The sequence below is a fragment of the Daktulosphaira vitifoliae genome, unplaced genomic scaffold (genome assembly GCF_025091365.1).
Source record: "Daktulosphaira vitifoliae isolate Bord-2020 unplaced genomic scaffold, ASM2509136v1 Scaffold_1, whole genome shotgun sequence".
NCBI lineage: Eukaryota > Metazoa > Arthropoda > Insecta > Hemiptera > Phylloxeridae > Daktulosphaira > Daktulosphaira vitifoliae.
Window position 1 is genome coordinate 10,799,205 of NW_026099572.1, and position 18,613 is coordinate 10,817,817.

An 18,613-nucleotide genomic window follows, 5' to 3' on the forward strand; every position below is an offset into this window, starting at 1 on the left:
TATGTTCATTTAAAATATAGAACATTTGATGTTAACAAAATCAAATTTTCATACTTTGTTTTAGTTTTTCCTATCTTAATTCTTCAATTTCAAATATTAGCACACAAATTGTATCTGAGAACTAACTTTATATAGTAGTGATTTGATATGGATATATATCAAAAGAATAAGTATAACAATTTATTATTCATTAGTTGGATCCATTTTCTTTTATAATTTTCATTTGCGTATATGAAAATTAACTTGTATAGTATTTATGAATCTAGGCTTAAAGTGTACTTGAACTATTTAAATTTTTCTTTATTTTAATTTTACCATAATTAAAATAATACTCAAATTTATAATCATTATCGAACATACTAAAAACCAAATATACTCTAATGTTTAAAAAAAAAAATTTACTTTTCAAAAATCTTTAGTTTATGTTTATAGAACATTGACGATTATTAACAATTTTCAAATTTTACTTGATCCATTTAGCTTCTTATTAATTTAAATTTATATTGCTTTTCTGTGTTTGTTAATGAAATATTAATTTTTCAGCATCTAATTTGATGCAGACAGGTAAATTCGTATAATATAAATAGTAATAAAATGATTTATCAAATTTATCTAAATGTTAAAACATAAAACATATTACTTAATAGATTCAGTTACATTACAATCATGTTTAATTAAAATATAGAACATCTGATGTTAACAAAATCAAATTTTCATATATTGTTTTTGTTTTTCCTATCTTAATTCTTCAATTTCAAATATTAACACACAAAACGAACAGTTGCCGAATGGTTAACATCTTGATCTTTCACGCCTAGGGTACGAGGTTCAAATCCGTCTGTGACTTCAAAAAAAAAAAAATTGTACCTGAGAAATAATTTTATATAGTAGTCATTTAATAGAGATATATTACGAAAGCATGAGTATAAATATTTATTGTTCATTAGCTAAATCCATTTTCTTTTATAATTTTCATTTGCGTGTATGAAAATTAACTTGTATAGTATTTGTGAATTTAGGTTTAAAGTGTACTTGAACTATTTAAAATTTTTTTATTTTAATATTACCATAATTTATATAATACTCAAATTTATAATCATTATCAAACATACTAAAAACCAAATATACTCTTTAATGTTTAAAAAAAAAAATTTATTTTTCAAAAATCTTTAGTTTATGTTGATAGAACATTGACGATTATTAACAATTTGCAAATTTTACTTGATCCATTTAGCTTCTTATTAATTTACATATATATTACTTTTCAATGTTTAAAAATGAAATATTAATTTTCCAGAACCTGATTTCAAGTATCCAGGTAAATTCCGATAATATAATTTGTAATAAAATGATTTATAAAATATATCTGAATGTTTAAACATAAAACATTTCCCTTAATAGATTCAACTGCATTATAATTATGTCCATTTAAAATATAGAACATGTGATATTAATAATATCAAATTTCATACATTATTTTATTTTTGTACTATCTTAATTCTTCAATTTTGATTATTAGCACACAAATTGTATTTGAGATCTAACATTATATAGCAGAAAATTGATAGGGATATTTCACGAAAGAATAAGTACAACTATTTATTAATTATTAGATTGATAGATTCTCTTTTATAATTTTAATTTGCGGATGGAAAAAAAATAATTTTTATGGTGTTTATAAATCTATGTTTAAAGGGTACATGAAATATTTTACATTTCTTTTTTTAAGAATTACTTTTTAATAATTTAAATAATACTCAAATATATAATCATTATATAACATCCTAAAAATAAAATATACAGTCTAATATTTAGAAAAAGAATTTTTTATTTTTCAAACCGCTATTGTGAATTTTGTGATTTTTTCTTGACCCATTAAGCTTTCTAATAATTTAAATTTTAAAGGTTTAAATATAGTCGCGTCGCATTCTGTACAGAAAAATTCACATTCGTCGAAGCATTTATTACCACTCTAAGTCTTAAAGTCAAAATATGCACAACCTTCTTATCGATACTATACCTCAACAAATTTTTGTTCAGAAGAAATGTGAATACGTTTCTGCGCACAAATTATGTTTCTCAATCTAGTTATATTGTTTTGACTTCAAACTCGGTGCGTAAAAAGTGCGAAAAAAAAACACTTCACTATTTTATACATGAATCAATCTGCGTCAACTACTTAGTTAAGCAGTGGCGTATTTAGAAGGGGACACAGGGGCACGAACACCCCATTGATTGAGTTATTTTATTTTTTATCTAGCAATATAATATTGTATATCATTAGAAAAAGTTATTTTTTAGCTTTGGATAATAATATGGGTTTATAAAATGTTAGTCGATATAGTTGCCTTTTGGAACAAAATTTGTCGCCTGAAAAGTTCTTCTGTTAATGTTATTACCTCTTTTTGAAATGTTTATTGCACTGATTTAAAAAGAAATATTTTTATTAATATAAATGGAATCAAAACAAATAAATATCAATTTTCAGCAAATGATTCTAAGGCAGAAGGTAAATTCTGACAATATATTTAGCAAATTAATGAAAGCAATAAACACACTTTTATTCATAAATAATACAAAACAAAACGATATGTTTTAAATCCTATTAATTTAAATTTTAAATTTAATTATATTATGTAAATTATAATATAATTAAATAATATTTAATCATTATAATTTGAAAAAATCTTAAAATATTATTTATGACTCATTAAAAATATTATAAAAGCTTTTTTTTATCTAATACCATGACTTTTAGTAATTAATTCAATTTTTACTTTCAGACAAAGAATCTATAAAATGTAATTCTAAAAGACGTTTGAACTTTTAATTAATTAAAGAATATTATTTTGTTTTTTTATTGTTTAAGTCATATTGTTGTATTTAGTTTATTTGTAACATTTACTACAACAAAAGTTTTAATAAAATTTAATACATTTATAATTAATACAGTTGAATAAAAAACTTAAAAAAAAATTCAAATGGGCTATTATTGAATATTAAAACATAATATGATACGCAATACTCCGCGACCCGCGATACCTTTACCAACAGTTGCACTACTATGACCAACATCACGTGCCATACGCCGCGATGCAAAGTCTATAAAAAAAGTTTTTAGCAAGTGCTGCACTGTCAACTACGATCCGCCGCAAATGATACGTTGAGTCTTCTTCACATTATCGAAGTGACAACATGGAGTATATACGCCACCGGCTCTGAACGTCTCGTGCAACCGAATCATGGCGGACATTACGTCGCCGACGCCAGTGAAAGTGCCGCGCTATTATGCGACGATTATTATTAATTTATCTCTTCGGTTTGTTTTTAAAATTGTCAATATTTCCTGATCATTATCAAAAATTATATTGAAAAAGCTTAAATTTTGTGCAAAAAATGTTTATTTGAATTCCCCCTGAGGGCAGGGATAGAATCAAATTTTTAAAAAAATGATATCAAATAAAAGAAAAATATCTAAGCTTTCAATATAAAAAACAATAATTTTAATTTGTTCATTTTTCAAAAGTTATGACAGTTTTAAGTATTAAATTATTTCATATTAAACAGTGATTTTTACATAATAATTACATTTTTCGTTAAATTCGGCGGCCATTTTCCTATAGAAGAATAGGTGTCGGAATAAATTTTTTTTTTTGAACTTATAGTATTTATTGCAAGCTTTAATTTGACATACGTTTAAAGGACGCAGTGTTTTCGGAACATTTTCAAAAGTTAAGTTGAAAAAGTTTTAATTTTTATACGTATTTTTCAAGTTTTGAACACCCCCTGTATAAGGAGAAATTGTTCTATTTAAATAAAAAGTATGACAAATGAAAGAAGTAAAAAATAGCATTCGGTTGCCATTTTTACCGTGAAGACAAAATAAATTCCAATATCAACACTTATATAAGTTTCACTTGTATATATGCAAGTATATTTATTTATTTGTAACTCTCCACGTGCCACGTGTTATTATTCTCGCGTATTCCGTCGTTCTATTTAGACTTTGCCCCATCACTTGTGCCACCTTTATTAGCCGTCGCCTTACTATAAGTATTTTTTTTTGACAGACCAATACCGCGTGTCATACGCCACGGTGCAAAGTCCAGTAAGTGCCAAACGGTCGACGACAACCCGCCGCAAACGATACGTTGTGTCTTCTTCCCGTTGTCGAAGTGACAACGTCGAGGATGTACGCCACTGGCTCCGGATGTGTCGTACCCGAACTCGACAAACCAATCCCCACCCGCATTACGTCACTATCATCACTGCTTACCCTTTAACGTCAAGGACCATGGCGAACACTGCGTCACCGACGCCAGCGAAAGTGCGGCGATATTATGTAAAGATTATAATTAATTGTGTTCATAAAATCGTTTTGTTTTTACAAAACCAACAGCCTATAAAACCTATAAAACCTAATCGAAAATATTAGAGTACTTGACAAATTATAGAGTGGAACGTAATTTGCTCTGCCACAGTCTCCTAATTTCGGTGGAGTATGAGAATCTTCTATTAAAAGTATAAAAATAAATTATTTAAATTATTAAGGTCAGTCTTTCAATTGTAAATATAAGATTGTAAAATAGATAGTAATACCAAATTTAATTATTTTAAAACAAATAAATTTTAAGAACATTTTTTGAACTTTATCTAAAATTACAATTAGACACGATTGAGAGGGTCTTCAAATTGTTTAGCAATACTCTTAGTATTGATCAAACCAAGGCACAATATAAAACTTTTAAGCATAGTTCACTTATAGCAAAATGAAAAATGGTAACGAATTTTCACAGAAATTTTGCAATTATTGGATTTAATGAAAATAACTCGTAGAAAAAATAACTCAGTATAGTGGGATGGTGGCACAGAGGGGACGTGACATAGTTGAGCCAATATAGATGATATCTGACAATGATTAAAATCACTATCATAAAAAACGCTTCAATGCAAATTTGTAGATAGTTTTTAATTTTAAAAAAAATTTGTCAAAAAAGTAGGTCAAGGGAGAGCTAAGAAAATAAATGATAGCTACAAAAAAAAACCAGATAGTAGAATAATATTAATATGAATTCTTCTCACGAAAGGAGACTACAGTAATAGGATCTTTGATATTTATTGAAGTTATTGAATCTAAATGAGGTAAAAATCAAATTATTATTATTATATTATAATTAACGCCAAGCGGCTTTTACAAAATTAACAGACAATAAAAAATTGGACAACAGATAACAACTTAATAGACACATAACTTATACTAACTTAATATTAGAGAGAAAAAAAGACATGGCAAATAATAAATAAAATATACATGGTGTAAATTGTATAAAACAGGATGTGAGCACTTCATACTATAATTGGTTAATAACATATTTTATTATTTGCATTATACATCATCCTTATAAGTGGAGCATTCCTGGAGAAGTTAGTTTTATTGGTGGGGATATAAAAATTACACTGAAGCCTAGTATTACTAGGAATCCGAAAACATAGTTCTCCAAGAAGCCTGGGAGCATCAACATGACCTTCGATCAGACGCTAAATAAAAGTGATACCAAAATTATCACGCCTAACAGAAAGAGGAACAAGTCTCAGAGCTTGACTTACTGGCTCGTATTTATGTGGTGGATGAGGAATGTTGAGGCAATAACTGGCGAAACGCATAAAACTACTTTGTACACGTTCGATTCGACAGATGTCAACTGCGGTATATGGTGACCAAAAAATAGACCCATATTCAATAACCGACCGGACTAGTTCACTATATAGAGCTAAAAGGCACTTGGGAGAGCTGAAATTGGTTGAGTGACGTCTTATAAATCCCAAAACACGAAAAGTTTTGCTGGTTGCATAATCAATATGAGGGCTGAAATTAAGGGAAGGTACAAATAATATGCCAATAATATACCATCAAGCTTATAGTCAAAAGATATCACTTTTTTTTAAACTCAAAAAGAATTAAGAAAAAATACAGTGCCACAGGCGTGAAAGACCCAAGTGTACCCGTCCCAGAAACCGTATGTCGCATTCGTCACTTATTAAAAATGGAAATTTAGCTAGTTCAAATTTTAAAGTTATTTTTCTCAACTTCAAAGAAACAAAAAAATTTAAATATGTTTAACTTTTTATACTATGTCAATTAAATTGATATAATATTTATAAAAACCAGTATAATCCCCTTATAATAAAATAAAATACAATACCAAGAATTTTAACAATAAAATAGCATATTTTTAAATACAGTAGCTATTTTCACCAAGACAAAATAAAGTCCGATTTTTTTTTTAATATTAAAGTATATTACATAAGCTTTAATTTATGATATATACAAAAGTGTCAGTATTTCCAGAACACTATCAAAAGTTAAGTTGAAACAGTTATTTTTTTGTGATTTTGTTGTCATTTTGAATCCTCCTCTGTGTGCAGGTATTTATAAAAAATTTTTTTTTTTAAAATTAGTGATTTTTAAATTTGTAATTTTTTTGGAAATTTCCCCCATTTACGGGAAACGAGGATATTTTATCAATTTTTGAGGGTAATGTCTTCGACTAGATACGATTTGTAATCTTTTGACGTATCGTTGAAAGAAATCCAGAATAACCCACCAATTTTTTAAAATTAAAAACTATCTACAGATTTGCATTGAAGCGTTTTTTATGATATTGATTTTAATCGTTGTCAGATATCAACTATGCTGGACCCAACTATGCCACGATCCCACTGTACTGGGTTTTTTTATCATTATGTACTCTTTAAAAACATTAATATGATAAAAATATCGGTTTGTCAGACCGATGTCTAACAAAAATAATAATAATTATAATAATAACGTTGCAGATCATATCAAGTACTTTATTTTGATATTGGTTAAAAGTTATAAGAAATTAATTAAATCCTTGGCAAAAATTAAGTTAAAATTTTATTTTAAAGGAGGAATGGTGAAACCCAACGTAAAACGACCTAAGTAGGTATATGAAGTCCTCCATCAAGTCTTAAAGAGAGAGGGAAGAAGCTCAATATTTTTTTTGCATTTTTATTGTAATAGATCACTTAAATAGAAAACATAGTAATAATTTCTAAGTAATTTTTGTTGTTTAAAAATATTCTACAATTGAAATATTTAGAACATAATTAATTTTAATAATTTACAGTAACTAAAAAACCAATCAAAATGTCGTTAAAAAATCTACTCAAATTGAGTTTATTAGTTGTGATCATTTGATGTATCATTGAAAAACAAGAAAGAGCTGAGAAAATAAATGATAACTATAAAAAAAAAATCACATAGTAAGAAAACTTTAATATGAATAAGAAATATCTTCAAACGAGGGGGAAATACTGTGATAGGGTCCTTGATATTAATTAAAGTTATTGAATTGAAATAAGATAAAAATCAAATGATTATAAATTTTTTTCTAACTCAAAAACATTTGTAAATTATGTCGTACGTCGGTAATACCACGACATATAGATAAAAAGTAGTACACAAATAAACTAATGTTTTTGATGACGAGTTCGTCGTTTTTAGCTCTTCTCGAATCCTCTCGTTGGATACACTAGTAAGCCCCCATCCCTTAAATTAATGAACTACTAAAAGGGTATAGTTTAGACCCGTCAGCATAGTCAAGCTCAAAAGTAGCAGACTGAAGGGTGGCTTCTCGTAAGTCACCAGCACAACTACTTTTCACTATACATACAAAAGGACGGTTAAGCCTATAAACTAGCCAGCACGCATACTAATTATTAAGATCGACTAAAGTATTTCCTAGAATACTTCCTCAGCTATTTAAACTACAGCTATTTTAAAATAAAATAAAATACAAAATCAAAAATTTTAAGACAAAAATAGTATACGGTAGTCATTTTCATCATAATAACAAAAGAAAGTCCAACATTTTTTTTCATATTAAAGCATATTACATAAGCTTTAATTTAAGATATATATAAAAGTGTCAGTATTCCCAAAACACTTTCAAAAATTAAGTTGAGAAAGTTAATTTTTTGTGATAAAGTTGTCATTTTGAATGTTCCCCTGTTTGCAGGTAAAAGATCCAATGTTCACAAAAATATATTAAGTGATGGGAAAATATCTTATGTATCTATAAAAAAATTATATTGATTTTATCATTTTTAAAATAGTTATGGCAGTTAAAGGTAAAGGGTCAGATTTATAAAAAAAATATACCAAATGAAAGGTAAAGACATCATACATCCATAAAGAAAAGAATTATATTGATCCATACATCTTTCAAAAAGTTATAGCATTATAAAGTTAAAAATATAAAAAAGAATTTTTTTACAAAAATCGTGTTTTTTTATTAATTTTGATGTCAGTTTTTACTATGAAGATAAAATAAAGTCCGAAATTTTTTTTTACCAGAATAAAGTATATTACATTAACTTTAATTTAAGATATATATAAAAGTGTCAATATTTCCGGAACACTTTCAAAAATTAAGATGAAAAAGTAAATTTTTTTTAAAAAAGTTGTAATTTTGAATCCCCCTCTGTGGGCAGGTCTAGGGTCAAATTTATAAAAAAAATATACCAAATGATAGGTAAAAACATCAAGCATCTATAAAAAAAAATTATATTATTATGTTCATTTTTGAAAAAATTGCGGCAGTTTTAAGTAAAAAAAATAGAAAAAATTTCGAAAATTAGTGATTTTTAAATTTGTAATTTTTTTGGAGGTTTCCCCCATTTACGGGAAACGAGGAAATTTTTTTCAATTTTTGAGGATAATGTCTTTAACTAGATACGATTTGTGATCTTTTGACGTATCATTGAAAGAAATCGGTTCAGTGAGAGCTGAGAAAAAGTGGTAACAGTCACGAAAAAAAAACATCATAGTAAAATTAATACGTTCTCAGCTTCGCATCGAAGCTATAAATTGGAAATATGTCGAAAATTAGCAATTATTAAATTTGTATTTCTTTTGGAAATTTTCCTCATTTACGATAAACGAGGGAAATTTTTTAAATTTTATAATCGTAATGTCTGTAATTATGTGCCCATGATGTTGGAATTTTTATTTACGAACAAGCTTTGAAAAATTGGAAATGTATGCGTAATATGATTTTATTTATAGTATTGCCGTGTTTCACTCTCCTGGCATTACTTTAGTTTCCCAAATTACCTTAATCATTTTCCAAATTTAATTTTTAATCGTTTCTCATCCATCTTTTAGTAATTCCGCTACTATGTCGTTTTCTACAGGTGATTTGTTGTACTTTAATTTTTTTATGATGTTATAGATTTCTCGTTTCGTTGGGATTTCAATATATGGTTCCACCATACTATATTGCATATCTATTTCTTTGTGTATTGATGTTGGTGGTGTTTAATTAGAAGAAACTCAAAATGTGTTTTATATTCTTCTATTCCTGGTTCCTCTTTTGTCACTAACTCACCTAATTCATTCCTTAAAATCTTAGTCTGCGAATTATATCCCCGTTTAATGTTTGCAGTCTTGCTGAAGAATCTTCTGGGGTTATTTTTATTTTCTTCAATTTCCTCAATCTTTCTTTTTTCTGTCAATCTTTCATTACATCTTAGTACTTTACTGGTTTCTTTTTTAATGATTTTATATCTTTCTATGTTTATGTCATTTGAGTTATTGATATCTTTTTCTCGTACGCTATTTCTCCTTTCTATTGCTTCCTTGCATCTATCATTAAACCATTCATTTTTTTTTTTTTTTTTTTTTTCTAAACAATTATTAGCACTATTACTACTACTTTGATTCTATTCCATATTCATTCAACATCTTCATCTGCATTTTTGTTGGTCATTTGTAGTTATTGTTATGTTTTACAGGTGTATTCCTCTAATACCTCCTTTCCTGACCGCTTTTCTATACAGTATTTTACAGATTCCATATTTTTTACCTTTTCCCATTTTTTAGATAATCAAACTTTAAATTTTGTAATTACCAGGTAATGATCCGAATGTGCGTCTGCACTTCTATAGCTCCTGACACTTTTTATGCATCCTTTATACTTATTCTGTATCATTACATGATCAATCTGGTTTTTAGTTATTTCATTAAGTGCAAAAAAAGTTGGATAGCTCCAAGTTTTTTTATGTGTGACCTTTCTTGGGAAGTATGTACTACAAAGGGTTAAGTCTTTCATTAAACACAAGTTGATCAACCTGGTTCCATTATTGGTACTTACGTCATGTAATCTATTTGGTCAACTCCTGGGCCTGTACATTTCCTCCTGTCCTATTTTTGCATTAAAGTCGCCTATTAATATTTTGATACAGTTGTTCGTTGTTGTGTCAATTACGTACTCTAGTTCATCATAGAACTCACTCTTAAAATTTTCTTCCTTCTCTTCGGTTGGTGCATATGTGTTTATAATAATTATATAAAAAATGCGAACTGTAAGTCAAATATAGCATATCCTGTCATTTACTGCTGTAAATTCTTTTACTTATGGTAATGTGTCATTACTAACTACAAATCCCACACCATTTTCATGTCTTCTATCCTTTTTTCCGCTATAGAATATTGTTATATCTTCTTTTTTCATACTTCCGTCGTTTGGCCAACTAATTTCTTGTAGAGCTAATATGTTTGTATTATATTTTTTAATAGTATCCAGTAAGTATTGTAACACTCCCGGTTTGTTTAAGGTCCTAAAATGCTATATACCCATTTTTATTCCTTTTTCCAGTTCCGGTCGTTGTCTATTTATCCAATTCCAAAGCTTATTTTGCTGTTTCTTAACATGTTTCTTTTTTTTTACGATGTTGAGTTGTTAACCCTACGATCAACTATGATAAAAAAAGATAGTAATTAAACCTTTAATATAGTAACAAGAAATTATTAGATATCTACTAATAGCAAGAGGACATTGAACAGACAACAAAAAAGGGAAAACACAAATATTTTAACAGGAAAATAATTCACCTACAATATGATTTACTAATCATCCTTATGACTTTTGTTTGAACGCAGCGCCCGATGGTATTCATGCTGGTTCGTATACATTCGAGGTTTTATTTTGTCTTAAGTCTTTAGCCTTGTCGATGATAAGGAGTTTATCCTTAATTTTTAATAAACGATTTACAAAATTTTATTTTTATTTGCTAAACGTAGTGTTTTATATTTACTTTTAACGTGTGACATAATAAATTTCACTTCAACCCGATCGCGTTATTCGTGTCGACCGCTATAGTGAAAACAGTAATTTCACTTAATTAACACTTTAATTATATTACTAATGCATTCGGTCCGAAGGACTATGTTGTGGGCCGAGCGGGAAATTATAATTATATTAATCAAAATTATATACAAATACAAATTGTATCAATAATAGAAAGTGATGTAAGTAATATATATATATCTCGTAACACACCGAACAGCTAGGTGTATCGTGGTGTACTATTCTAAGTAAAAAATACAATAGGCTATAAATGTCATTTGTTCTAGCGGCCGTTCAATATAACATAGGCCGCAACAATATTTATTAATGTAAAAAATATTTACTGAAATGGTACATATTACATTCAGATTTATTATAATTATATAAAAATGTTAGTAGAATTAATTTTTTTTGTAACCTATTTTAACAAATTAAAAATTTCAAATTGCGTATTACAAATAGTATTTAATTAATCATATCATTTTTTAATAACTGCTATGTATTTATATAATTTTAAGCTACCGGCATTGAACTAGACAAAACTTCAAACTAAATTCATAATTTTTGTATTAATTCTGTTTTGTAATAACTCCTGAACTTTTTATATGCGACTTAGAATTAGATTTCTTATCTTATAGTTTGATTCAGTTCAGTAATATAATTATTTTATGATTAGTATTTCAATTTTTTTTTATTAGAATTTGGACTCAATATCCGACGGTACTTGGTTAATTGATTATTGGAAAATGTGATTTGATTATTTAGAAATTTGTTTTATTGGGAGGTGTAGCGTTCAAATATGATTCAGAAATTAGAGTAACGGAGAGATTAACTCCTTTATTCCTTTGTTACCATAATTATATTTCAATGAAGGGTCAAAACCATTATTTATTTGAAATAAGATATTTTCTATTTTGCTAATAGTTGGAAAATAATTTTACTAAGCCATTTAAATTTTTTCATAATTATTCGATTGTGTATGAAATAGTGTTAAATGATGTTACAGTAAAGTATAGTAATCACCTATATGATTGTCTGTATTGTTTTTAAACATCTTATTCTCTTTGCAAATCACGCTTTGAAACATAAAAGCTTTCCATGTTAATGAAACTTTATATTTATATTTTTTATTAAATATGTCAATATTAAAAGCTGATATTTTATTTCACTTACAATCAAACAATAAAAAAATGTTTCTGTGCTATTTCTAAGAAATAAAATTTTTATTTACAAATTGTGGTAATAGACAGTTGACCGTTTTTGATACAGCACCATATTGTCATTTTTCTTTTTAAACATGTAATTAAAAGTATAAAATAAGAATTATCCAATATAATTATTTTATTATGGAAGGGAGTTCCTATTTTTCATTATGAGAATGCGTAAGATGAAATTAAAAATAAATGGCTTTTTAGATATTAAAAATAAACTCTAAGGCATAATGTTTGTGCCTTATAATTTTAAATATTAGCTAAAAATCCTAAAACACTTTTTGGGACTGCATTAAAATTACAATAATTAATACTATATTGATTTTAATATTGTAAAAACATTACAATAAATAATTTAAGTGTTGATCTTTGTATATTTTTAATTTTAAACATCAACATTAAATCAATAGTTTTACAAGTATTTTTAAAATTATTGTATACAAAAGTACACACACCTTATTCATATATATATTTTGCTATAAATATGATCAATACATAAAAAATATATAATTAACTATTATCAATTTAAATACTCCTATTACATGAAATCTTTTTGATTACATAAAAAATTTGAAAATGAAAATTGAATTGTTAATATTAATGTTTTTTATTAAAAGTATAACATTTGAAGTCGGACTTGTTGATTGTAAAATATATGATGCAGATCTACAAAAACAGTATACAACATATTTTAAACAAGTAATGAATCACTTACGAAATCAAATAAAACAATCAAATTTGAATCACATATCAATAAGGATTGAAAATGATAAAATGAAGAGTCTACAAGAAACTCTACAAAATAGATTTCATGGTATTAACTATTCAATAAAAATATATTATATAATAGTTGAATTAATTAACTTTTTATTTGTTGAAGTTCTACAAAAATTTACTGAACACTTAATAATCATTATAAATAATTGTGAACATTTTTTTGAAAAAAATTCATTTCAAAATGCTATTTACTGCATAGTAGTACTTTTAAATGCAGTTAAAAAGTCAAATGAAATGTTTGAATATTTATACAAAGCGATAACATTTATTGATTACTTAGATATGAAATTACTGAATATTTCATTAACTCTTCCAAAAACGGTAGTAGAAGAAATTTATACTGTTAAACATTATACTTATAAAATGAAAACGTCAGAAATTATAAATTATGTAAAAAATGACGAAAGTTTTAATATTGAAAAAGCTAAAGAAGATTACGAGGAAATAAATAATTTCGTCAATAATGTAGTTGCAATAACACGTGAATTTTTTAAAAACAATATTAATATTATAAATAATGCAAGGGAATTGAATTTACGAGAACATTACTATGGTCAATACATTACTAATAGTTGTAATATGGAGTTTGTCGATTTTATTAGTGAAAATTTAAACAATTACTATTTAAAAACGATTAATGACTATTACTTCAAAATTGGATTCTATGAACTACTTCATCCTAGTACAGCTGAGTAAGTGTTTTTTTTACTAAAGATATTGTTTTCTCACTATAACAATTATAATTATATAAACTGATTTACATAGATTATTTTTTATTTAAGGCTCACACCCCCTCAGAACAACAACATTCCTCAATATAGAGCGATTGAAGTACTAAATACTTTGTTCCACAAAGGGAATTGGGAGCTATTGGAACATATAAGAATTATAATTGATGATAAAAGAATCACTACTAATCAAATTATTAGAGATACTGTAAATGATTTTAATTTTAGTCTTAAAAAAAAATACTTTACACTAATGATGCGATGCAGATACACTGAAGTATTAAAAAATTATAATACATATATGTCCGCAGTATTACAAATATGCAAAAATGAAAAGATTAAAAGTAATTTAAAAGACTTTGTTGATTGTATTATTAATTTTCTTAATGTGGTTCATGATTCAAAAGAAATTTTTAAAAATATGTTGATAGCTTTCGATATATTAAAAGATGAATCCATTTGGGATATTAATGGTTATGCACATTCATCATCAACTCAAACATATAATTCATTAAGTAATTTTTTGCTCGAAATTGAACAGCTTATGTTAACAAGAGATAAAATTGTCAATCTATCTTTGGATGAAATAGAATTAATATCCGATAAATTATTATTACATTTTGTTAAAACAAGACATAACTTTGATCGAAGTGTTCATAGACTAAGTCTTTTTATCAATCAACGTTGCTCAATTGAAGTTTTAGAAAAAGATCAATTAATAGAATCATGGATGAATGAAGTAATGTTATTGAATATTAACATTATAGAAAGTCCAATACTTTTATATAAATACGCATTAAATAAATTTACGAAATTTTGTGATACTGCTATTATAAGTGAATTCGATTATTTAGGTTTTAATAAAATAATTAGAAATAATTAAATATGTTTGTAAAAAGTATTATAAAATTTATGTAGAAATTTTTTTTTTTTTTTATTTACAAAAACCAATTTGTACAATAGAATAATTACAATAAGTTTTTAGCTTCGATGCGAAGCTGAGAAGGTATTAATTTTACTATGATGTGTTTTTTTATTTTTTTTTTTGTGTCTGTGAACGCTCAATCTCAGCTCTCACCGAACGGATTTTTTTCAACGATAAGTCAAAAGATCACAAATCTTATCTAGTCGAAGACATTATCCTTAAAAATTGAAAAAATTTCCCTCGTTCCCCGTAAATGGGGGAAACCTCCAAAAAAATTACAAATTTAAAAATCGCTAATTTTCGAAATTTTTTCAATTTTTTTTACTAAAAACTGCCGTAACTTTTTCAAAAATGAACGTATGAATATAATTTTTATTTTATAGATTTTGATGTCTTTACCTATCATTTGGTATATTTTTTTTGTAAATTTAACCTTTTTTCTGCCCACAGGAGGGGATTTAAAATGACAACTTTTTCACAAAAAATTAACTTTTTCAACTTAACTTTTGAAAATGTTCCGGAAGGTCTGACACTTTTATATATATCTTAAATTAAAGCTAATGTAATGTACTTTAATTTGAAAAAAAAAAATTTGACCTCTGGACTTGTCTTCATGGTGAAAACGGCTACCGAATGCTATTTTTGTGTGAAAATTTTCGATTTTATAATTTACATTTTTTACTTTAAAGTGCTATAACTTTTTAAAAAATGTATGGATCAATACAATTTTTTCATGAGAAGTAGTATTTATATACATCTTTCATTGGATATACTTTATCTTAATCAGGATATTAATAAGGAACCAGCAGATCAAGTAGCTTTTGGAATAAAACACCAATTTTTTTAAAATTAAACACTATCTAAAGATTTGCATCGAAGCGTTTATTTTTGATAGTGATTTTAATCACTGTCAGATATCATTATACTTGATCCAACTATGCCACGTCACCACTGTGCCGCGACCCCCCTGTGCTGGGTTTTTTTATATCAAATGTACATAGCTTATTTAAAATTAGCATGCAAGGAAGTCACCCATTGGTAACACCTCTCTGTTAGTTAAATATAATTTTTGTTAGCGGTTTGAAGTTATTAGGTCACGATTCCAGTTACGTTTAAGTTTGCGTGAAGGATTGTTAGGGAAGTCGGTAGTGCACATACGTTTGATAATGGGGTTTGTATTAAAGTTCAGTTTACAGTGGAATTGTGTGTAGTGTAATTTATATTTATTAATTTAATTTTCGTTAACTGTTTTAATTTTTAAGTCGTTATGTAGGTTGTTGTTCGTTATGTACCAAGGGGCATTTGTTAACAATCGGAGTGCTATGTTATGGAACGCCTGAATTGGTCGTATATTTGACGGCTTTGCAGGACCCCAGATTTGTATTCCATAAGACCAAATTGGTCTTATAATAGTTTTGTAAATCAACATTTTTGTGTTTAATTGAGCTTTTGACTTAAGTAGAGGGCGGAAGATATGAAGTCTAGCATTACCTTTTTTTCGTTTGTCCTTAAGGTGGGGGCCCCATGTTAATCGCTTATATAGAATGATACCTAGATATTTTGTTTCGTCTTGAGGAGAGATTATGGTATTGTTAATTTTGACGGGTGGACATATTCCAGGACGAAGAGCGAAAGTGATATGATTTGACTTGGCTTCATTTATTTTTATCTTCCTATTTCTAAACCATGACTCTATACAATTCACATGCGCTTGAAGGTGATAAGCTGCATCATTGATATTGTTGTGGGTTGAAAGTATAACTGTGTCGTTGGCAAAAGTGGCTAACAGAGTATTCTCGTTATGAGGTATGTCCGCTGTAAATATATTATACAAATCAGGTGCGAGATCACTGCCTTGAGGAATTCCAGCTTCAATTGTGTAATAAGGTGAATTAGCACAATCTTGACGAACCGTAAATTTTCTTTCTTGTAAGTAAGAATTAATAATTAAGTATAATGGCGCTGGGAGAATTTTTTTTAATGTATAGAGCAAACCATTATGCCAGACACGATCAAACACCTAGCCAACGTCTAGAAACAGTCCGGTGCAGTACTATTTGTTTTCTAGCGCTGATGAAATGGTGTCGGTCAATCTGTGCACTTGATGAATTGTTGAGTGCTTCTCTCTAAATCCAAACTGTGTATTTGGTATGATATTGTTTTCTTTTAAAATAGGTCGAATTCTTTTAAGAAGTAATTTTTCGAATAACTTACCTAAAGTAGGTAGCAAACTGATGGGTCTGTATGACGTCACCATGTTTTTTGGTTTACCTGGCTTTGGTACAAGCATAACCACTGCTACTTTCCAGATAGGAAGAAAATAAGACAAACGAAGCATAGCGTTATAAATGAATGTTAGAAGTAGTATGCTTTTTTTTGATAGATTTATTAGTATCTTGTTGGTGATGAGGTCGATTCCAGGAGCTTTGCCTTTAGGTAGTATTTTAATTGTAGCTTCAATTTCACCGGCGCTTAGAGGTTTGATGGGGAGAGCCATCGGTAGAGGAGACGCAAGAAAATTATCGACTATATGTATGTGACTTGAATCAGGTATAATATCATGGTGTGGTTTGAATGTTTTGGCTAGGTGTTCAGCAAATAGTTCTGCCTTTTCATGATCTGATACAGCTTGCAAGCGGGCTTTTAGATTAGTAATTCGGCCTGTAACAACAACGTGGTTTGCCACTTGCATAACGACTAGCTAGAGTAGCAAGGGTCGCCACCACCTAGGCGAGGTGTCACACCTATCAGATATGATTACCGGACCATAGGTGGAATTTAATTTTAAGTTAATTAAAAGTATAATCTAAGTTAATATGTCGTTATATGTATAAATTACTATAATGCCTCGTGGTTTATAGAACACAATTATGACAATCAAAGTTGTATGTGGTTGATATGTAAAACATACCGTAGCCCGTGTCTAGATTAAGGAATAGGAATGAAATACACGCGAGTAATTAAGTTACTCGCGCAATAAAATAAATATTACAGTTGAAATTAATAAGGAAATTTAATTTAATTGTTAAAAAAAGAAAATTAAGTTAAACATGGACAAAAATGCGAATGCATCAAAAACCATGTCTACAAATAAAGGCAATACAAATAAAATAAAATATTTAAACAAATAATATTACAAACATCACGGACGGTATTGGAACACATCCGTTAATGTTAATAGGAAATTAATGAAGAACACCAGGAGCGGTCTGGACACTCGCTCCTTAGCGTTGGCTAGAAGAAAAGGGAAACACGTGCTCTCCACACATAAACAAAATTAAGTTAATTTACAATAAAATAAAATGAAATAAAATAATTAATAAAATATAGCTCATTACATAAACATAATACAAAAAAGAAAACGATACCCGGTCTCCGAAGAGACCCATCCGATGGTCTGGATGCTTCGCCGAAAAGACCTGGCCGTTCGCCGTTGGCGGCTCTACTCCATCATTGAAAAATATGTCAATAAAACAACAAATGTGTGCACCCTAGCACGGTCAATGACAGAAGAAAGAATAGAGAATAGTCAACACCGATCTAACGGCAATTTCAAATCGATAACGGCCAGTCTTTTTGGAAGGGATCAATACTGATAAACAATTCGATTTTAATTATATTTCTCTTTTATCGCCTTATCTAGCGGTCAGAGGCAAAATAATGAGTGGTTGACACCGCTGTGTCAGAAAAAGGTTCTTTCGCGCGATAAAATAAATAANACACCGCTGTGTCAGAAAAAGGTTCTATCGCGCGATATAATAAATAAGTAGACAAAACAAAAAATCATAAACGGTCCACCTTAGAATTTGTGACGTTACA

At 27.9% G+C, this 18,613-nt stretch overlaps 2 protein-coding genes across 50 annotated transcripts in view; both read left to right on the forward strand.

Moving 5' to 3' along the window:
- Window positions 1–18,613, forward strand: part of LOC126896939 (uncharacterized) — a 97,361-nt gene that overhangs the window by 36,775 nt on the left and 41,973 nt on the right. The gene's annotated exons all lie outside the window — the stretch shown is intronic.
- LOC126896923 (uncharacterized) lies at window positions 12,896–14,773 on the forward strand. The gene is made up of 2 exons (XM_050670117.1): window positions 12,896–13,833; window positions 13,924–14,773. The coding sequence occupies exons 1-2, from the start codon at window positions 12,941–12,943 to the stop codon at window positions 14,750–14,752; spliced, it is 1,722 nt and encodes a 573-aa protein (XP_050526074.1). The 5' UTR covers window positions 12,896–12,940; the 3' UTR covers window positions 14,753–14,773.

Coding starts and splice junctions, on each gene's coding strand:
- LOC126896923 (XM_050670117.1), top strand. CDS start 12,941: ATGAAAATTGAATTGTTAATATTAATGTTTTTTATTAAAAGTATAACA. Junction 13,834..13,923: donor CTTCATCCTAGTACAGCTGA/GTAAGTGTTTTT, acceptor TTTTTATTTAAG/GCTCACACCCCCTCAGAACA.